Below are 22,461 nucleotides of genomic sequence, written 5' to 3' on the forward strand. Positions count from 1 at the left end.
ATACTAAAAACATGTCGGAAACATTCAGTCTCACTAATCGGTAATTAATATGTGATTTAGAACAGTAAACAGTGTATTCAACTTAATATACATGGAGTCTCACTAAACATTAGGATTATATGGGACTTTTTAAACGTCATTATAGTCTATTTATACCCTCAATNACAACGTGTGGTGAAATGGTTAAATATAAAGAGAAGGAGGTAAGTACAACAATATCCGCCAAAAGAGGGATATTATAAAAGAGATGCGTCCTGTACGGAGCCCCCTTAGCGAAGGATATCGCCAGGATGATGTATTGAAACTGTGAAAATAGTCTTTTTAAGTTTATTTAAGCTTTAAACTGAACTGTAGCAAAAAAACATCTGAAAGGCGTCGCGTTTAAAAAACAACACAATGTTTGCATATTTATCTGTAAATCCTACGGTTGAACCAACATTTTTAAGGAAAAATTATGGATCCGCTTTTAATTTTTGTGTTTATCAAACATTAATGATAAAGAATTTATGTATGTTGCAGTTCTGACCAAACCTCTAGTATTTACTTTATAAGGAATTTATAGGATCCATCAGGGTTCAGGTAGATTTAAAATTCGGTGATGGTGATGGACCAAACCTCTGTAGAGTAAAAAAGTAGATGTTAGTTCCACATTTATTGAAAATATATTTCGGTCTGGGTTGACCCTCGTCAGTTCTAACGATANCATTTACATGATTTGTACACTTTGAACTCCCTTTCAGGCTGAAAGGGACTGAAAATATTCATACCGAGAGATTCTTTTAATTCCTCTCTATATATTCTATTCTCTATGGTTGTTGCATCCATATTTTAAGCTTTAAAAAATTGTGTCGATTTCAATGATTATTTTCAATTTTTTTATAATATCAGCTCTGTAATTAATTCGAAATGACATTATGTAAACATTCATTGTGAACAAAGGGACATTATTTACCCAAACTCGAGACACTCCTCAACTCAATTAAACAAGAAACCCATATCTAACATAAAATTGTAAACAGTATAAGAAAATTATAAATTATAATGATTATATATATTTTTAAAATACCAGTTTTCTGAATGTCACCGAAATTTGTTTGGAGAGCTAACAAGACAGCTTTCCTGGTTCAAATCCTGGTTTCCTTCTCCATTCTCCTCCAGGATACTGTTACAGCTGGCAAACTTACTGATAGACACGGAGCTATCAGTCTCAGTAAGACCCGGAGTAGAGGTTGTTGAGGATTCAGGTTTTTTGTAAGGAGTTGAACTGTTGGAATCTACTCCTTCGGTAGGTTTCAGGTTGACCAACACTCCATTCGGCTCCTTCCTAGGACTGTAAGGCGGAGGATTGAGTAGAACTGCGGCGGATTTATGAGAAGCACTGGGCGGAGTTGAGAATAAATTGTCAAATGCATCCGAGGGATCTGATATTCCCTTCTCTGTTATAATAACGTGGTTACGGTTGGAGATCTCAGCAACGAAAGTGGGAGGTGCGGACGTGGCGGAGGAATCGGAGAGAGGAGGCCAGTCAGGTTTATTCTTCAGCTCCTTTTCCAGTCTATCATAGAACTGATTCTTCTTCTTTATAATCTTCTTAACTAGGATATCTGCTACAACCAACTCACAGAACACACTGGCTACAAGATTAGCTGCAGCCAGACCAATGAGCTCCAACCTGAAGTTCATAAACTCTTCAGGGGGATGAAACAGTTCAAATCCTGTAATAAACCCAGATATGAAGACAACGTGTGGTGAAATGGTTAAATATAAAGAGAAGGAGGTAAGTACAACAATATCCGCCAAAAGAGGGATATTATAAAAGAGATGCGTCCTGTACGGAGCCCCCTTAGCGAAGGATATCGCCAGGATGATGTATTGAAACTGTGAAACACTAAATATAGCATAGTTCTCATAACAAGCTACAGGACTTTCGTCAGCAGTACATTTTTCCAAATCCAGGAGTCCAGAACTGTTAAAGTTATCTTCTGCTATAGTACCGTTAAAGCAAGCTTCCTCATCGTTGAACTCCACAAACCAGGATTGCATCTGGGTAAACCGTAGAGCTAGCACCTGGAAAGCGGTTACTATGGCTAGCTGACAAATAAGACTGAAGAGAGGAAGGGGGGATATTAAAGAGTTTTCAGGAGGTGAGCTGGCCAGTCGACCTTCGTATGCTCGGTTAAGTCCAAAGAAAGCTGCCAGTGTTGTTATCACGAAGAGATCGATGTAGAGAAACTGAGTATCTGAGAGATTAGAAAATATCTCGTATAGAATCATGACAGAGACAAACTGAGTTATGGAATAGGCTGCCATGTACTTGAATATCCCGAATGATGTCACTAGCGCTGCTCTACCCTCTCGGATAAGCTGTGGAACACATGATATATCCGGGGTCTTAGACGTAAAGGGAGAAGCTACGCTGGCCTCAGATTCTGACAAGGATATCCCTGAATGAGCGGCTTTCAATGCTCCACAATCATTAGCTCCGTCTCCGCACATCCCTACAAAATATCCCAGATCCTGGAGGGTTTCAACCAGCTCCTGCTTCATATCAGGACGCATCCTCGCAAACACGGTTCCACGCCGAGCTATGTAGGGCAAAAGTTCCTCTTTGTAATGTTTAGCAATGATATCAAATGTAAACCCATCCAAAGCAAAATGATATGAGTTGTCAATATTAATCTTTCTGTCCTTGCTCTCCTCTAGTGGAGTTCCATCCTCTGCTATAACATGATACTTGATTACATGATTATCTCCGTCCTGAGAAGCAACAACTCGGATAAGTTTATCTCCATCCTGTAGTAATCCACAGTTTCTACTCACACTCACAGCAGTCAATATATTATCTCCTGTAACCATTACAGGACGTATATTAGCTCCGTGAAGTTCCTGAATAAGATTACAAATGTCAAAATAGATCCAGTTTTCTAATTATAAATCAAGGTTTATCAACATATGGGTTAAATTCTACCTTAAATACAGTTGCGCTGACCGGTTTAATCCTATTCTCCAGGATAATCAGACCAAGGAAGGTTAAATCAGATTCTATCTCTGATCTCAGCATCTTGTTCAATTTTCCAAGCTTTGTCAGATTGGTTGGAATATATCTACAGGCTATACCTATAATCCTGTATCCAAAACTAGCATATTTATCCAGAGTTTCAGCATAATCCAGGGGAATGGTTTCAGGTTTACAAATTTTTCCAATTTTCTCCGGACTCCCTTTGCAGAAGATGATACATTGTGGTTCGGTGAACCCTCCCTCCAGCTCCTCCTGGAACACACGACAGATCACGGACATGCACTGGTTGTCGGAGCTGAACTGGAACAATCTCTGCGGAGCTGCCTGTAGAACGGATTCATCCTGGCACAGAGGAGATTTCACATAGGGCATCAATAACTGATCCTAAACAAAAATGATTGATATAAGGATAAAATCTTTAATATTAATATTTGGTTAGTATCATTTAGGAAACTGATCTTACCACTTGATTCTGTTCATCTCCGTCCTGTTCTAAACTCCATTTAGTAGATTCAAATATCTTCTCATCCAGTGGATCTCCCATAGTCTCTCCTTCGATCACATTCAACTCATGACAAACTGCCATCCCGACCAACATCTTACTTTCTGTCTTCAGGTCAGAGATGTTCCTGGTAGGCTCGGAAAACTCTCTCTCAGTTTTATTATTATCATGGAGAACAGTTTCTAGTCCTGTCTGACAAGGAATAACTCCCCACATATCCATCCCATCCTCTGTAATGGTTCCAGTCTTATCGAAACAGACACAATTTATAGATCCTGCCACATTAATTGTTCTCGGAGATATACAGAATATATTCTTCTTCTTCAACCTTTGCTGAGCAATAACTATTCCTATGGTCATAGCAGCTGGAAGAGCAGGAGGTACAACTATAGTTATCAAATCAAAGACTTCTAGAACAATAGTACTTCCATCCTCTCCAATAATAACCATCTTAGCTAGCGTATAGATCATTCCCACCGTAGCAACACACGCTAGGAATATAACAAATTTGTAGCTGTCAGATTCAAACTGGAAGTCCACTGGAGGAGGATACAGGATGGATCGAACCAGATCTCCTTTAGTAGTCAAGTATCCGGTTCTGATTACAACTGCTTTAACGATTTGATCCTTCTTCTTCCTAGTCTGGATAACCTGGGTTCCACATTTCAAGGTGTGCTTCTCATGCTCCTTGCTGTTGTATCTCTCGTCCTCGTTGACGGCGCTGGTTTTAGTGATGGGGACACTCTCCCCCGTCAACATGGATTCATTCATGATTGCCTGACCCTCAACCAATACTGCATCACAGTGCATCTGACAACCATGATCAGGGACCTCGATAAGATCTCCAGGAACCAGATCCTTGGACATGATCGTCTCCTTGGATCCGTCCGGACGAAAGACGATAACGGATTCGCTGCTGATGATGGTATCTCTAAGATTATGTTGGTTTGTTCTAGTATTGTACAGTGCTGCACCCAAGCTTATCAAGCTGGTTAACTAAAATATATTTTCTATTAATTCAAATCAGGAAGAATTTAGGAAAGAGAGTATGTTTACATTTTACTGTTACGTTTCATAAAAAACAGCTGTAGAACTAGTTTTATACAATCACTGCAATAAACACAACAATATTTGTAATATTTAAATTTAAACTAGATCTTGCTGTCCTCATTGTACGTCTAAAAAATGTAAAAAATCCTACCCCTAGCCTTATTGATTCATTTTAACTATTTCGTAATTATCTATGCTGAAATCAATGACCAGAATTCCAGCTAGCTAAATAAATATTGTTTAATAATCAAATATTGACGAAAGAGACAAATTCATGGTTCAAATTTCTAACAATGAAGCCAGTATCAGCCAGTCAAAAGAATGACTTTAAAAATTTTCACTTGACAGCACTTTTTAACATTTGTGAAATGTCATGCTTCAGGGGTATAGACTGTATACTTGATATATATATACTTTACTAAATATTTTAGACCCCAGGAATGGTTATAATTATTTACAACTACTTTACAGGGAAGTTAAGGGAGTTTTACTTTACCAAGGATTCCCAAGACCAATGCGCGAGGGATGTTTTGTAGACAAAATTGGTCGAGGGAACCCGTGGTTAATTTCCCGAAAAAGTAGTTGTACAAAATTTTATCGTCGTTTGAGATGAAAATGCGCTATTTTCCCCCCGTAAACTTTGCAGAACTGGTGGTTATTTTACTTAACTGTCCCAAGGGACATTAAGTAACCTAACCTCCCTCTGTTGGGGAAATCATAGGTCGGTAATGTTGGACAAAAGGCGGAAAAAAGTAAAAATTATAGCTTAAAGAATATTAAGTAGCACCAAAGTCCTAAATAAGATACAAACAACTCTACAGACTGCATATATTATGTGACAAAACGCAAACAAAATATTGTCATGTTTAATTTTTCTTCCAACACCAAACTAGAAATAGCTGGATTAGAAGGAATTTCCAATGTAAACCAAAAAAATCTTTCTGCGCACTAAATGAAATTTTAAATGCTAGGCAATGACATGGGAAGAAAGAGTAGGGGTGTACAGTTTTTTTATTTTAAAAACTTTTATAACTTACAGCCTACAGGGTGTCCCACGAAACATGACAAATGATAGAAGACTTAAATGTCATATTTCATCTTCGAAATAACTTGAGACATTCATTCGTCAATCGTCAAGAAAAAACGTTAGAATCAGAAAAAAAAACTAAAAAGCCCGAAAAGCCCGACCCAATAACTTTTTTCCGAATTCCGAAAAAACTATGGATTTGAAGACAAAAAATCCAAAGTCTGTGTATTTTCATCAGAATTATGGGTTTACGAGTACGTATGCCCAGTATTTTACATATGGAGAATTTTTTTAACAACTTTAAACCCTTTAAATCCTACTCACCAGAATAGCAGAGGCATACAACCAGTAATCATCAGCGTACCAGAAGCATACACTAAACACCTGGAACACGTAGAACGGAGTCAAGATCTCCTTGACCAGGAGAACAGGGATCGAGTGAACCGGAACCTTGATATCATTATCTCCGTACAGGGTTCTCCTCATCTCCGACTCCTGCTCCGAGATGCCAGCAGAGTAGCTGTGTAGCTGAACCAGACGGATATTTTTATCCATCCCCTGACATTCAACAAACTTCATATCCTCGTTACTCCAAATATATTTTCGTTTCTTTATGTTAAAAAACCGGATTGTATTCACATTCTAGAAATAAAAAATCTTAGATTGTTTTTTGTTGTTAAATATTGTTTTGTATGATATGTTTAAAGAGATACAGTTCCTTTTCAACCCTAAACATTATCAACTTTCGGTTAAAAACCCAATTCACAGAGACTATTGTATAAAATTCAGATTGTGTTATTACTTTGGTATTGAGCAATGAAAAGATAACACAGAAAATGTGAGAACGTCATGCAATTGTCCCATCTCCCATTATAAACTCTTATATTGTCCCATCTCCCATATTATATTGTCCCATCTCCCATTATAAACTCTTATATTGTCCCATCTCCCATATTATATTGTCCCATCTCCCATTATAAACTACCGATTTGGTGTCCAATCATTGAGTATATTTACAAAATAAAGCTTACTTTTAAAAAATGGTGTCCTTAATTTCAATATACAGAATATTCATTTCTATGCAATGGGAGATTAATATAATAAAGACCACTTTTATTAATAATTCTTCAATCCCTAACAAACATTTTTCAAATCACAATTTTAGAAGTAAACAAATAGAAGCTGTCAATAGACAACTTCTCTTTGATTAAATATGTAAGTGTTTGAAAGCTTAGTAGAGGTCAAAAGTGCAATAGATTGTCGTCTTTATTGAATTGATATATATATGATGTCGACTTTACCTTGAAGTCCGCTGTTCCCTGAACTGGTATAAGAATATCCTCGTCCTCGTGTCTGATCGTCTTCACTTTCTTGACATACCTCGTGATATGGATCCCCTTGTAGCTGTCCTAAATATATAACATGATGTTAATTTGTTTGATAACCTTGCCTCAGCAACATGATTGTACAGTAGTCGACGTTTATATCAATACAATGAGGGAAATTTTTCTATTTAAGTTATTATTTCTGACAAGCTTTTTTAAATTACAAGTTTACAAGTAAACAAAGAGAAGCTGTTGATTGAGAGCTTCTGTTTGTCTCCATGTTTATGTGCATCCATGCTGCTTAAAAGCTTGGTAGAGAACAAAATTGAATTCATTGTATTGATGTATTATACGACGACTAAATGTGCATTGTGCATTATGTCGGATAGACCCAGACTGCTATGACCAGTTTTTAAGACTGGGTTGCAACGCCTTAGCCTTAAATATTACCACACTATCTCACGTATACTTTACGTAACTCTAGACAATCAAAAATTCTTTATTTAGCTTTACGTTTGCAGAAAGAAATCGGCAAGATTTTCCTTGTTGTATGTTAAGTCAGTTGTAAACAAAAATCAAAACGCCGGAGCCAAATGTATACTTGGGTTGTTTTTATAAAATCTAAAAAAACCGCAATTAACTATTAGAAAATTGAATAAAAGTAATAAGTATGTAAAGATTATGATTTTGCAGTTTTAAAACTTTTTCGTTGAGAAAATGCAACGTCTTATCGTACAGTAATAAACATTTGAAAAGTTACAAAATTAAATCATTTTCAACTATAAGTGATTAGTCAAGTCCATTATTTGAAGCAAAAGTGACCAGCCGCGTCTTATTTGCCAGAGAAATTCGAATGCACTTTTCAGGTCCGTTGGGATGGTTTATATCAAAAAGAGAATAATAGCGATATATTTTTATAGTTAATCCCCGTCACACCAGCACCCTTCTTCGGCCGCGTATTTGCTCATATTCATTCATACAGTACGGTAGAAGGTACACTGTACAATGTAGAGTGTCAAAAAAATGAAGGTAGTATTTCGATACACGACATTTTTTAGAAACCCTGGTTGGTTTCAGTAGGCTTTCCTAGATTCTAATTTATCAGGGATAAGAAAACTATGTAAGAAATCTAGATAATATAAGAAAGATATCATACTTTTCTTAATTCAGCTAATTTTTGATAATATCTACAAATTGAAACTGATTTTACTCTCTTTTCAAATTCTATTTTCTATTTCCTATATCCAAGCAACCTATGGGTAAAAACCGTAAATATTTCAAACTTGGACAGATTCTTAATTAAAAATGTTTGAAACAAGAAAGGTCCACATGACCATGGATTTGATGTATAACGAGTAGCTAAACCACTTCAAGCTAGTTCAAGCTAAAAGAAGTGGTTCAACCATGTCTCTTGTTCTCCCCGTTTTCGTCCTAAAGAAGCCTATAAGTCTCAGGTTTAAGTCTCTAAATAAGTACAAAAGTATCCATGGTTAAGTTTTAAACTGAATCTGATTAGTTTATGAATAATTAATTGATCTCCTTGACCTGTGGAATTAAACCGAAAAAACCCAGTATTTTTTGTATAAATTATTCAGAAATGAAACAAAGCTGAATAAGTCTGAGTAGAACATGAAGACAAACAATTAGAATGTTTTAGGAAAGTTTTTGTAAAATAATTAAAGTGTTTAGATTAGAAAGCTACTAATTTGTCCATTTATTCGATGAATTTTAGATAAAAAGCTTGATTAAAATCTAAATATTTCATCAAAATATTTCGATACTTTGACTGATAAAGGCACCATTTGAAAAAGTAAGTCATTATTTCTAACACTAATTATTTAAAAAAAAATTGTAGGTATTAAACGATATCGAATTTTGTGTTAAAAAACAAAGGATTTTACCTAATTTTTGAACTAACAGGGTTATTAACGTAACTTTAAGAGACTTTGAAGTGAACCGAAGTTTACAATGAACTGTACAGAAGTTTAAAATGAACTGTAAAGAAGTTTACAATGGACTGTACAGAAGTTTACAATGGACTGAACAGAAGTTTACAATGGACTGAACAGAAGTTTACAATGGACTGAACAGAAATTTACAATGGACTGTACAGAAATTTACAATAAACTGTACAGAAGTTTACAATGAACTGAACAGAAGTTTACAATGGACTGAACAGAAGTTTACAATGGACTGTACAGAAGTTTACAATGGACTGAACAGAAGTTTACAATGGACTGAACAGAAGTTTACAATGAACTGTACAGAAGTTTACAATGAACTGTACAGAAGTTTAAAATGGACTGTACAGAAGTTTCCAATGAACTGAACAGAAGTTTACGATGAACTGTACAGAAGTTTACAATGGACTGTACAGAAGTTTACAATGAACTGTACAGAAGTTTACAATGAACTGTACAGAAGTTTACAATGAACTGTACAGAAGTTTACAATGGACTGTACAGAAGTTTTTCTTGTATTCTTGCAGTTGAAACATTCTTTCTTTGCAAAATTATAGTAAACCATTGTTAATTGATAATTTTTAAAAGTTTTAGGTCGTCTTTAAAGTCTCATTCTTTGTGAATCATTCGTTGGACTCTTAAAACAGGCTCAGTAAAATTAGCTTACAATCCCTTTAATATTCTAAAATTAGGTTACAATCCCTTTAATATTCTAAAATTAGGTTACAATCCCTTTAATATTAAAAAATTAGGTTACAATCCCTTTAATATTCTAAAATTAGGTTACAATCCCTTTAATATTCTAAAATTAGATTACAATCCCTTTAATATTCTAAAATTAGGTTACAATCCCTTTAACATTCTAAAACTAAGTTACAATACCTTTAATATTCTAAATTTAGGTTACAATCCCTTTAATATTCTAAAATTAAAACAACTCACCACAATAAGAACACTGGTTGCATCTCTAAGAGAACAAAGAGAAGATGTACAGTAGAGCCTGTAGTGTTCAACCCAGTACAGGAACAATCCAACCATACCAAAGCTACAGATCACAACCAGGAGGGTCAAGAACTCCTTGAAAGGGTTCCTCTTGTACCCCCACACCTCGATCTCGTCCTCTGTACCAGGGTTGAGGACGACCATGTCCTTCTCAATACTACGTTGTGTCTGCAGATCATTGCTAGTCCTTGAGAAGGATGAGATACTAGTGATAGAATTCTTTTTCTCCGGAATAGATTCAGTCATCACCTCACAGTCTAAACAGACAACAATAAATCCACGAAAACGTTTAAACACAAATTCTTGGTTTTCTTTGATAGTTTTATATTATCGAAAATGGATGTAAAGGCAATGAAAGAATGCAATAAAGAAATAATAATTTAAAATAAGAAATTTTAATATTGCACAACAGCTTGATTATATAAAATAAACAAACTCGAACTTAGTAATCCCTTTGCAACCTGAAAGTGCAAGCCTTCAATATTAATATTAAAAATGCATGCCTATTTTATCTATCTAGCAGAATTCATAGTTTAAAATATCGAAGGTCTACGGCACTAGGTTGAAAATACATTAAAAATAGAAAATTGGATTTTGGGGCGAGCAATGAGTAGTACATCCATGTATTAGCATTAATAACATATTTATAATTCTTCAATTTATTCAAAATATTTGTATCCCCTCTGTTTCATTTTAAACAAATAGTAAAAGTTAGTTGAGGCAGAACTATGATTAATAGTAATATAAAAAGGTAGATCTATATGTGTTCCGAATGTTTATAGACATTTTCTGTTGGCAATAGAGGACGCACAATGAGGACGCTAATGCTCGTATCATGACGCACAATGAGGACGCTAATGCACGTATCATGACGCACAAAATATGACATACATTTATAACCTTTAACAATAACATATATAGTATATATAACCTTGCTGTCTACATAGGTTTAGAGATCCGTCATTTAACAATATTTTGATATGTTTTTATATCTTTTTTATATCTTAAATATTTATAATTATCTGTTTGAACTGTAATTATTCAAACAAATTTAATTAAAAATTAGAAGTATTTTTTGGCAGACATTTATGAAGAGATAATAAATAATGAGTTATTAAAAACTTGAACACAGATGCTCTTATAGTTTTAGAATTTCTATCAAGTGAAAAACCACATCTTCTCCTCCTACTAATCTTTAAATATACAAATACAACGGAATCGTTCTTACATTTGTATCCCAACAACCTCTCACTGGACGGACTCTCATTAAGTCCCTGCTCCTCCTCCTCCGTCAAAACCTTTCCGAAGTGGTGAACCATGCCTCCGACCCGGAGTACAAAGTTTCAAGAACTGAATTCTTGCAATTTCAAGACTGATATTCGACACCAAGATAAACCAGGAGAAACTAGTTAGAAAGCTTTAAAAGCACTTTTCTAACTTCACTAGGGAGGTTTTTTAGGAAAGAATTTTTTTCCTAAATCACTTAAGTTTAAAGTATTGTGTTTATTAGGGCGAAAAGCGCATTGTTTTCTTTGTCAGTCGTCCGGTTTCCTAAACCTGGAGTAGGAACAATCTATTCCAGACCTAGATATGTTCTCATCAGATTCCATCCCTTCTCAATTTAAATCCATCAGGGTGATAAGTTTACTTTCTAAATATCTTAAAATTTTAATCATAAGATAGAATTATAAAATAATAACATTTGTTAAGGATGAACTGTAGACAATGTGACCAGCTCCATCTATAGAGAAACATATCCAGTTCACAACGGTACCCTTTAAACACAACTGTCCAAGATCAAGAATGTTTAAAGTATCCTTTTGCGTGTGGCTTCCCTGTAAAGTGATTTACGGATTTATGTTGCAAAGACGATGAAAAACACAATATCTTCCTTATTGTTACTCAGATAAAGGGTTAAAGATTACCGTTATAAATTTTGGACACACCTGCACGCTATAAATAGAGTGTCACTTGAAAATACGCCTACAGTCCCTTTTACAGCGTAAATATTCAACAATATTTAGCAAAGAATTGATGAAGACATTATTTTATTGATAAATAGAAATAAATAAGAACTGTTCGAACGGATTGTATAGTAAAGAGTAACACCCTGATAAGCTTCCTATTGATAACCCTGAGCTGAATATATAAGACTAAGGTTTGAACTCTGTAACATGCTGATTTAGATTTCTCTAACTTTTAATTGTTTCCACGTTGGGAGCTTTAGATGCTAAAACATGATCTTGAATACTCTAGAACGTGTAGAAATTGTTCGTTTGTATAAAGTGAGGGAAAATCAATGTGTTAATCAGCTGAGTAGAGACCTGGAGAGGAAAAGAGAGGAGAAGGAAAGGTTGGAGAAAGCTCCGGGTCGGATTAAGAATCGAAGTATTAAAACCCTGTCAAATTTATCTCTCCTACACATAAATTTCATGTCTACTTAATTCTGTTAAACAAAAATAACTCACCTAGTCAAATATTCAATGCTAGGGTTTCAAGGCGCTTCGCACCCATCTACCATTTGCTTTATCTGAACATTTTCTCCTTGTAAACAATAACAATAACAAAAATGTTCGCGGATTTAATAATATTTTTTTCGGAAATTTTAAAAATTTCATGAGAATCGAATTTTTATGGAGGCAAATTTTTGAGATTCTGATTATCCATAAACCTTCCCTGTGGTCACGTGATGTCCCACAAAAAATTTGGGCCCGATCGGTTCAGCCGTTTTGACGTTTATTGGATACAATTAAACAGACAGACAAACAGACAGACAAGCCAAATTTATATATAGATGGTATCGTTTCATAATATTTCTCTATGACATGGATTTAAACAGTATTTGTCTAAAATGTATGGTACAAATTTATAATGTATGTTTATGGTAGTTCTTGAAATGTTTCCCTCTTCGATTTGTTGACTAGGCGCCCCTAGACAGATACCAATAAAAGCTAAATATGTTTAACATTAGTCTCCCCTTTCCTTCATCCAGCTTTTGCAAGCTGGACCAGTTTGTACTTTAAGAATGTACTCCGGTATTAGTTTCTCAAAATATGATTGAATTTGAAAACCTCCAAATTGATATTATTTATAATGAAAACTACCACACACCAAGAAAAAATATTTCACAAAAACCGTTGGGATTTTTTTAAACAAGCTGCAAAGGGATCATTACTACAGGAGAATTTGAAACCAACCTTTGACCTAGGATTTGCGAACACCTTCGACCCGGAAAAATACAGCACACGGTAACATAGACCTGAACAGTTTAAACTGGTTCCCCTTTGTGTCAATAACCCATGAATCTTCAAATTTATAACCATTCAATTGTGAGCCCCTACACCCAAAGGATGTAAAAAAATATATTAAAAAGTACAAATCTAAAGTCCTCTCCAGGCCCTGATGGTATTCCGTATAAGATATTATTCCAATTCAATTGTCTTCACCACATATTAGCCACCCTGTAAAATAAAGTGAATGTTCTGAATGACCCAGGAAACTTCTCTCTTACATATTCCATTGCAAAAAGTTTTTAACAGTGAATAATCATATTGATGAGAAAGTACAGAAGGCCTCCGGGCGTTAATGGCACTATTGAGCATAATGTCGTCCTTGAAGAGATTATAAGCCAAGCAGAGACAAACAAGAAAACGGTTAATGTAACATTTTTTGATTTAAAAGATGCATTTGGTTCAGTGTCGCACCTCTGAATAACTAAACTATACTCATGCTAAAAGTCTTGTATGGCAGCTGGTTTTTGGCATATCCTGTCAATCATAAGATGCGATATCCAGAGAAAAGAGTATTAGTATTAAATTATAAACTTTTATATTGTTTGATGTAATTTTGCTTTAGACAAGTATAAATGATGAATACATACAATAATAATGATAATAATAATAATGATATAGATGATAAAAATTATAATAATATTAGCAATAATAATAATAATTGCTATGATAATAAAGTTATTATTAATGAAGATAAGAAAGATTAGAAAAAAAAATATTAATATTAATAATAGTGATTTTATTAAAGACTGAGAAGTGAAAAGGATTTGAAACGTTAAAGATCATAGACCAAATCTTAATATGCATTGTTTTAAGTCTGTAAAAAAAACTAATGAATGATGTAAACCTTTTGATAATATAAGTACACACATTTTCCTACTTGTATTTTAAACTAGGTGCATTTTGTTATGTAATCATAAGAGAAAATTCAAAAGTGTGAAGATTATTTAAAAATACTTTTTCCTGTGTTTTTTTTTGCATTGGAAAATAAAAAGGAATAAATCAACTAACTCTTTAAACTAACAATAATTACAAAACGAAAAAGTCAGAAACCGAGAATATTTGTATGCAATGGTTGTCACTAAACCAGATTAAAATTGTAAAAATATATAAAAACCTTAAAATATGCTTAATTCACTATCAGTGATTATGTAAAAAAACGCCACCCTGTATGTTTGCAAGATATAGAACGTTGGCCCCTTAAACTTGAACTGTTTTAAACAAATAAATATTTAAATTGGAAAAAATGTATTTGAGAATATTTAGCAAACTAACCTTCTCGTCTTGGATACAGAATTCAACAGGAGATAACAAACTAAGAACAAACTGATTAATATCTCTCATTGATTAAACTTGTAAATTATAGAATCCTTATCTCCCACTGGACAGAATCACGCTGATTCAACTGTTCGGTCCTTATCCCAGGAATCTGTTACTTTAAATTACAATTTGACCTCATCCTAATTATAAATTTTTCGACTTTTATTTTTTTGTCGAATTATAAAAAAGTATTAATAGACAACTCCGTAAGTTAAAAGATTGTTGAATTCTTGACCAAAACTCGTTTGAATTGAAATTTTAAAAACCAATTGAAACGTCGCCCTGGTAAGTCCAGGGTGGAATCCGTCTAATCGGTGTACAGTGTACAGTGTCTGTACTTTCAACTCCTTCAATTCTGCTACTGTTCATAACTTTTAAAATAGTTCCAATTTGTCTCTCATCCCAATTTAGAATTACCCTGTATAATACGTTCTTATTTTATTTTATGTTTTTGTCAACCCCTTAAAAATCTTAAAGGTCCACTTACACCCTAAAAATATGTCTATGACGTAAGTCGACAGAATCAAAAATTCTTTCTTAATAATTTTTCCACATTGGCATTTTCTTATCATATAAAAACTAAAAAGTTTATTACGTAAAACCTTGAAATTACGGTGTACAGAATTCTAAACCCTTCCAGAGAACCCTAATTTCTACGATTACAAAATATCTTATATTTTGCAACAAACATTACATTCATATTTTTATTCAACTACAAAGCACGAGATAATACAAATAAAAAATCACAATTTACTATGTAGTTTGGACCCGCCTAACCAGAGTAGGTTGTTTTAATTGTTTGGCCCATTAAAGAGAATGAGAATTATAAAAAAATACAAGGGTGTACACTGTACAGTGTACATTTTAAGCATAACAATTCCACCTACAATTGAACTCAAATTATTGATTGCGCAGTTTGTCTTGAAATATTTAGGTATAGAGCGAACTTCTTGCATACAGATTATATAAAATTTAAATTCACCTAGTAATCTAGTAAAAAGTCCAAAAAGTTGTCCCGTTTTCCTGGTTAACTTCTTATGTTCAATTAAATAGCGGCAAATCCTAATTTTCTTAATTTTAAAGCTTCATAATATCCACATTTACTTATCTTTCACACTAATTCATCATCCTCTATAGTTGACTGTGAGAAATCAAGAGCCTATGATACCCCTTCACAAACTAACCCTGAATTCTACTATTTTGTAAAAGTCCTGTATTACAATAATAAAAAATATGCATGCTCTTCGCGACGTTAAAAATTTTATTGGATTTTGACAATTATTCATTTAAACCTAAAGCTGTAAACGAGAACATTGTGGTAACAAGATTTATATGTCTTCTGATAGCCGGACGTTTCACCTTATTGTCTTGGCGGTAAATGCTTGATTTTACAGTTCTCATAACTTGCTAACACTAACATATTCTATGCTGAGATAGGGTTTGCCGAAACTTATATATTTAAAAAAACTAAAAATATCAACAAAAAATCAATTTAAACATCCCTGGGCCAAATAATGTGTAAAATTGTACTGTATGCATCATACACATGTACACTGCAGTGGTTGATTTTGCACTTATCCAAAATTTTACACATATCAAGTTTTTTAATAATTGTCATGGAGGAACCAAGTTGTTTTAATTTCGGGAAACGCGTAAAAAATATTCTCCAGGTTGGAGTTTTTTTTCAAGTACTCCAAAAATTTCTACCAGAAAAGAAAATTCTTACTGGAAGTGTGTAATACCAAGCTGCAAAGGAAGAGCTATCACGAGTTGGGATTTCATTGTAGAAAAAAACCAACATGATCACACAGTAGATAGTTCTCTTGTCAGGGCCAGAAATATTGTGACAAACCTATTAAAAAAACTCTCAAAACTCAAGAATGTAATGCAAGGAAAGTTAATTGCAGTTGTGTATACTCTGCGTACATATTGAAACCAGTTCTCTCTGGGCGGAATTTGTAAACAAGAATAGATACATCAGTGTTTGTTTAGTATCCGATGAACTTTGATAATTTTGATAATCCACATTTTCCTATGACCAGAATATTTCATTGATTATTTATGTGAAAGATGGATCACATGTCAGGCTTCGACATCCGTCTTGTGTTTACATTACCCCCCCAGTGACAGTACACTGCAGTACAAAAGATGCGTACACCTCTGAAATACCTTTCCTTGCATTAAATCCTTGTCAAAACTTATTCCCGAGAAAAATAGTACAAAAATTACAGGTAACAATAATTTTTTTATAAAATATTAAAATATAAATTTATATTCATTTTCTTTACTATGGGAGCAAAAATAAACTGAAATATGAAGACGACAAAAATCCAAAAGTCATCATTTTTTATTAGGACAACGTAATCATGCAATAACAAGGACAACATTTAATCAAAAAGTCGTCTTCGTATTCCCTTTGTAACCGGAACCACTTAATTTTGTCTATTTATTCATGCTATTGTGACGACGACGTTTCAGCCAAAAGTCACACAGTCTAAATGGAAAGGTAAAACGACCTTTTAAGAGCAGAGAAATGGCGAAGAGCCCACACAAACAACCAAACTAAACGATGGTTTAGAAGTTTTACAGCTGACCAGCCTGGAATACAGACTGCAGGGAAGTCCTTTTTAGGTCTTAGAAGAAAAGACTGTAAAACTACTTCTCAAAAAGCTCAAAGACAAGACCTGCACTGATCCGAAGCCAGTTCAATCGGCAAGAATTCTTGAGAGAAATGAAGGATAATTAAACTAATTGTAAATTCTTTTGATGTATGTATACAAATTATCTTATGGAAATAATAAATAATTAATTTTTTGTCACATTATTAATGTTATTTATTACTGTAGTTTTCAGTTCATTTCGTATAAACACTAATATTGAAGAAATTATGGTGTATTAAAAAAGCAGTTTAAGTATTTTGCAGTTTAAGTATTTTGCCGCCAAATCAATCAGGTGAAACGTCCGGCTATCATATGTCTAGGGCTATAAAATAAGTATAAGTGGAGTTAGTAATGTTAAAACAAAAGCCAATGAGTTTTTATTCATTAATTTAAGAAAAAATCATCTCAACAATATTCATTTTTGGTTAGTTTCAATTAGTTTCTGTAAACACATACACATTCAATATCATAATAAAATCAAGTATATTATGTATCAATTAAATTATTAAAATAATGTAAATAAAACAGCTGTTTATTTTAAGGGGGGGGATGTTAAATTTAGAGAAATCCAAAGATAAGAAATCCGGGTGTTTCTGGAAACATGTCGTCCTTGTTTTTTTCAAAAGATTTTTAGTTGAAAAATATTTTCGGAAATTTATTTTAAAAAGATTTTGCCCTTTAAAGAGAGATAGCGGAAAAGTGAAATGCTTAAATATGTACTTATGCTATAAGAAGTACTTTAGTATACTGAAAACTGTTTGCAAAACATGGAATATTATTTTAAATATCAAATCAAAACATTAAACCCTTAATTACTTACTACACTGGACCAAGTTGCCAAAGTTAAAACTGATTTGATCTCGTTTTTTTTTCAATAAACCTTAACCAAACTACCAAAATGATTATTTTAGAAATTATAAAAAAGGCTTTTGCTGCAGGCTTATAATTTTTACGTTATACAAATGCTGACACTAAAAGAATAGTAATGACAAAGGTCCATTACTGACAGAGGTGGCTTATGGGGGGACGCCCCCCCCCCCGTGGAAAATTGGGGGGACATCCCCCAAGGAAAAATTAGGAGCGCAAGAAGAGAGTAGACACCTTCTAGCCAGGGGCGGATACAGGATTTAAGTGAGGGGGGGGGCAAGATTTTTTAGGAAAAAAAAATTTCATAATTAGGAACAAAAAATCGCGCCGCAGGTAAAAATTTTTTTTGACTTAAGACTCAAAAAGAGTCAAAATTAATGCCTAAAGACTAAAAAACTAGATTTTTAACTTTTCCCACATTATAGTTTATTAAGACAGATATTTTTCCTGTTTTGCACTAGGGTTTCTTTCCCTTAAGCATGCTATTGAGAAGCTATTCTAAAAATATGAACAAAAATTTCAAATTCAGGGGGGGCGAATGTCCTCCCGCCCCCCCCCTGTATCCGCCCCTGCTTCTAGCCCTTTGATTTAGTTTTTTAAGAATATTTTTTTTAAATTTGCCTGCGGCGACACTTTCTCACTCAAAATTAATGGTTTTTAAAAATCCAAATCTAAATCTTGCTTTCACATTTTCAACCTTCCATCTTCAAGTTGATCCTGGTTTAAAAAATATATTATTACATTCTTTTAAGTACTTTACACTTAAATTCGTGAATTTCTTATCACAGAAATTATACTGCTTGTCACTTCATGCAAATTATGATTTGTTTCGCGAAATAATATATACTTAAGCGATGTTACATTAAAAGAAGAATAATGTATTGTCTATCTAAGTAGATTATATGTTTTTGTTGTCTATTTCTTTTTTTAATAGATACTTGAGACGATTTATTTTGTAACTGCAGTTCAGCCAACATTAAACAATATACAAAACGTGCTGCTAAATAATTAATATCAACGGGACCCAATTCTAAATTATTTAACTTTAAACTTCCTTCCTCTGCCCACCCTCAGCAATGCCGATTAAAAATTGTTATTGTCGTCTAGAATATTTGTAATTTTTTTTTTAAACAATCCTTTCTTCGACAAAAAAATTTCTGAGCAAAATTTTTTTTTATATATAAAATATTATTCTAAATAAAATTCTTTTATATTTAAAATATTATTCTAAATTAACATAAATACGTCTCTTGCAGGAGTGTCTTCGAAATACTTTAAATAAAAGTCCCTATCTCTAACATGTATAACAGAATTTACTTCAAGTAAAGAAATAAATTTTAGATCTAAAAAGAGTTCTAATACTCAGATCTAAATTATCGAAATATGCTCACTTATGCCCAAACATATACTTTCATCTACGTTATCCATGTGAGCCAACGCTATTCTAGTAATCTGTGAAACGCTTCTTTATAATTTACGTTGTCTCTATTTTGGTTCCTTTTTTTCTGATATTTGTTTAATACCATCTTGAAATTTTCCTAAATACTGAATATGAACCAGATATAATTTAAACAACAGATTTAAAGTATTTCATGGATTTGTAGATCCATACTAGTCCAAAATTATATTTTAATACATGTAGTGTATATGCATCTTCTTATGCCGCTCACTTCCCTATACTTCGCCTAAAGGCCCTCCTATATATATACAGAGCGTCCCATATCAAATTAGATTATCTCCAATCTTTAACACCTAAATACGCACATAATACTCGAAAAATCTAGCATTTTCTGCAAAAAAAAAATTCTATTAGCCTTATTAAATTTTTCAAAATGATTCATTCTTCTTAAATTTTCTGATTTGTCCCCCAAATCGTAATTTAGACCCATTGACGCGGTATTATTTGATGTGGGACACCCTGTATGTCTTACATACCAGCCTACGCTACTCAAAATTAAAATTAATTCTGGTGAAACGCCCTTTTTCTTTTCTCCTGTTTTTGTTGCTTTTTGATTTTCACTTATAGTTGAAAAATTCTTATTTATATGTAAGTGATATATGTGCGTCTTTCACATTTTATCTTTAGATTTCATAAATCTAAATTACATTTCTCCTCAATGTGAGCTTACGCTAATCAAGTTCTTGTGAAACGCCCTCATATTCTTTTCTGTTTATTTTGTCGCTCTTTGTTTTTCACTGGTACATGAATAAGTTTTATTTGAGTGTACGAATATGTGTGTGAAATGTGCATCTTTCACATTTTATCTCCAGATCTCAAGAATTTAAATTACCTTGCTTTCAATTTTCCTCGATGGGAGATTATGCTGATCATTTTTTTTGTTAAATGTCCTTTTCTGTTTATCTCTTTTTACCGAATTTAACAAGTTAAAAAATTAAAAAATGTGTATTTTTAATCATTAACCACGATATACTTATACATATATCACTTCGTTTACTGTTAATTTTTCGACTAGCATATAGACGAAAAGTTTTTTCCTTTTCATGTATTGTACATTTCTCCGTATTTTCTTGTTTTTTTCTTCTAATTTTTTTTATGATCTTAGACGAGAAGTCTTTTTCTACTTTATTCTAAAAGAGAGGTCTTTTTCTTTTAATGTCAGATCCTATTCCATGTCTCAGTGTTGTTAAGTTTTTACTATTCTGTACCGTCTTTGTTTTAATAAAAAGTTTGAAAGAGAGAGATTTTTCGTTGTATCCAATACAGATTTATATAATAATAATATTTTGTTTTATAATACTAAATATGTACCTCAGCACCCCTTCCGTGCACGCCGTTCACTCCCGTTCTGTTGGCCCCTGCCCCCCTCTTTAATCTCCAATCTGACCGTCTAGCTTACAGCACGGTCAAACAAACACTTCCCTATATTACCAGTGTCCGAATTTAATGAATTTAAGCAGCATCTAAAACCCCCCCGAAAACCGGTTTCAATTGAGCGCCTGCTTAAATCTTGAAAAATTTAATACAAATTTATGTGGAACCAACAAAATTTGAGCCGCGGCTCAAATTTTTTAAGTTCGGCCTCGCATGCAATTCCAACCAGAGATTATTTTTAAGTTGTCCGATTCTGCATTTCTAATCCACTTCTTTTTCCCTAATATTCAAACAAGTTACAGAAAAAATCGAAATATCACTTTTAACGCTAATTATGCTTATAAGTCTGGATTGAAATAATTAATCATTTTGTTATCGTGAAAGAGTTTTAAGCCTAGATAACATTTCGTTCTTAATCAAAGGTTCTCAGGTGTGTTATTAAAGTGTCAATCCTTGTTGATGACCCTGTACGGAATTTTTTTACATATAGAAACTTGGGATTCCCCTTCTTCAACCTGTGGTCAATCCAGAGATCTATCTCTATGTTTAACTCTGAACTGAACTCAGTTGAACTATCAGAGTGTCCCATATCATATTGGATTATCTCCAAGGTTTAACGCCAAAATACGCACATAATACTCGAAAAACCTAGTATTTTCTGCAAGAAAATTTTATATTAGCCTTTAATAGTTTTTCAAAATGATTAATTCTTCTTAAATTTTCTGATTAGTCCCGAAAATCGTAATTTAGAGTTATTAACAATCTAATATGATGTGAGACACCCTTATACAATACAAAAAAAAATCTAAGAGCGCAGTTTTAGCTTTCAGCTCTGGAACTCAATAAAAACAAACTTATTCAAATATGTGTTAAACTATACCCTATGTAATATTCTTTATAAGGGTCATTTTATTTTGACGCACATTTAAACATAAAAATTACAGAAAATCGAAAAAATGCGTCAAAAAAGAAATTTTACCAATGCATTCGCGTTTAACTGTGTCCGTATTGATTATGTAATAATTCGCTTCCCTGTTATATCCAATAATCGCGGAGCAAACTATTCTTCATTTGTCTTAATCTGGGTATCCGTCCCTACCCAATACTAACTTGTTAAGAGACCTGAGTTTCACTGTAGAGTCTGGTTCCGAACCTAGGTTTTCACCAACTAACATGGATCAGGTAGAGTTTTGTTTACTCCGGATACTGAGTATAGGTGGACACAAGAGAGCAGGATTTAACAATATATTTTACTGCATTATTAGGTGTGGGTTGGAACTATAACCAGTAAATTCATAGAAGATTTGAGGACCTCCCTCTTTTGCATGAGGAATAAAAAAATTAAATTATATTATTTATTTAAATACCACATAACATAATACACCCTGTAAAGTACTCATATAAACTAGTTTACAGAAACATCCTATAGAGTAGTCTAGAACCCAGTATACAGATACACCCTGTATAATAGTTATGAACCTAATATACAGATACACCCTGTAGAGTAGAGTAGAACCCAGGGAGTAAGGAATAGAAGGGAAATATATCTGACTCGGTTCGCCCTACGATATGATTATACATGCTTTGCAGACGGTACTTTATTTG

At 33.4% G+C, this 22,461-nt stretch overlaps 1 protein-coding gene across 8 annotated transcripts; it reads right to left on the minus strand.

The window, feature by feature from the left end:
* Window positions 1-1,036: 1,036 nt before the first annotated feature.
* On the minus strand, window positions 1,037-22,068 carry LOC111698844 (probable cation-transporting ATPase 13A3). Of its 8 annotated transcripts, none has more exons than XM_023469301.1 (8): window positions 21,979-22,054; window positions 20,794-20,904; window positions 9,827-10,143; window positions 6,900-7,007; window positions 5,923-6,240; window positions 3,483-4,517; window positions 2,969-3,403; window positions 1,037-2,886 (listed from the first exon to the last, which is right to left on the minus strand). In XM_023469301.1, the coding sequence occupies exons 3-8, from the start codon at window positions 10,130-10,132 to the stop codon at window positions 1,081-1,083; spliced, it is 4,008 nt and encodes a 1,335-aa protein (XP_023325069.1). In that variant the 5' UTR covers window positions 10,133-10,143; window positions 20,794-20,904; window positions 21,979-22,054; the 3' UTR covers window positions 1,037-1,080. The 8 variants fall into 8 exon arrangements, with proteins under 8 accessions (XP_023325069.1, XP_023325068.1, XP_023325070.1 ...); XM_023469300.1 differs by lacking the exon at window positions 20,794-20,904 and adding an exon at window positions 14,452-14,491 and having other exon boundaries at window positions 21,979-22,013; XM_023469302.1 differs by lacking the exons at window positions 20,794-20,904; window positions 21,979-22,054 and adding exons at window positions 14,452-14,491; window positions 16,223-16,345.
* Window positions 22,069-22,461: the final 393 nt, after the last annotated feature.

The sequence above is a fragment of the Eurytemora carolleeae genome, unplaced genomic scaffold (assembly GCF_000591075.1).
Source record: "Eurytemora carolleeae unplaced genomic scaffold, Eaff_2.0 scaffold41, whole genome shotgun sequence".
NCBI lineage: Eukaryota > Metazoa > Arthropoda > Copepoda > Calanoida > Temoridae > Eurytemora > Eurytemora carolleeae.

Coding starts and splice junctions, on each gene's coding strand:
- LOC111698844 (XM_023469296.1), bottom strand. CDS start 11,205: ATGGTTCACCACTTCGGAAAGGTTTTGACGGAGGAGGAGGAGCAGGGA. Junction 6,241..6,899: donor AGGGAACAGCGGACTTCAAG/GTAAAGTCGACA, acceptor TTTTATTTCTAG/AATGTGAATACAATCCGGTT. Junction 3,404..3,482: donor GAGATGAACAGAATCAAGTG/GTAAGATCAGTT, acceptor ATTTTTGTTTAG/GATCAGTTATTGATGCCCTA.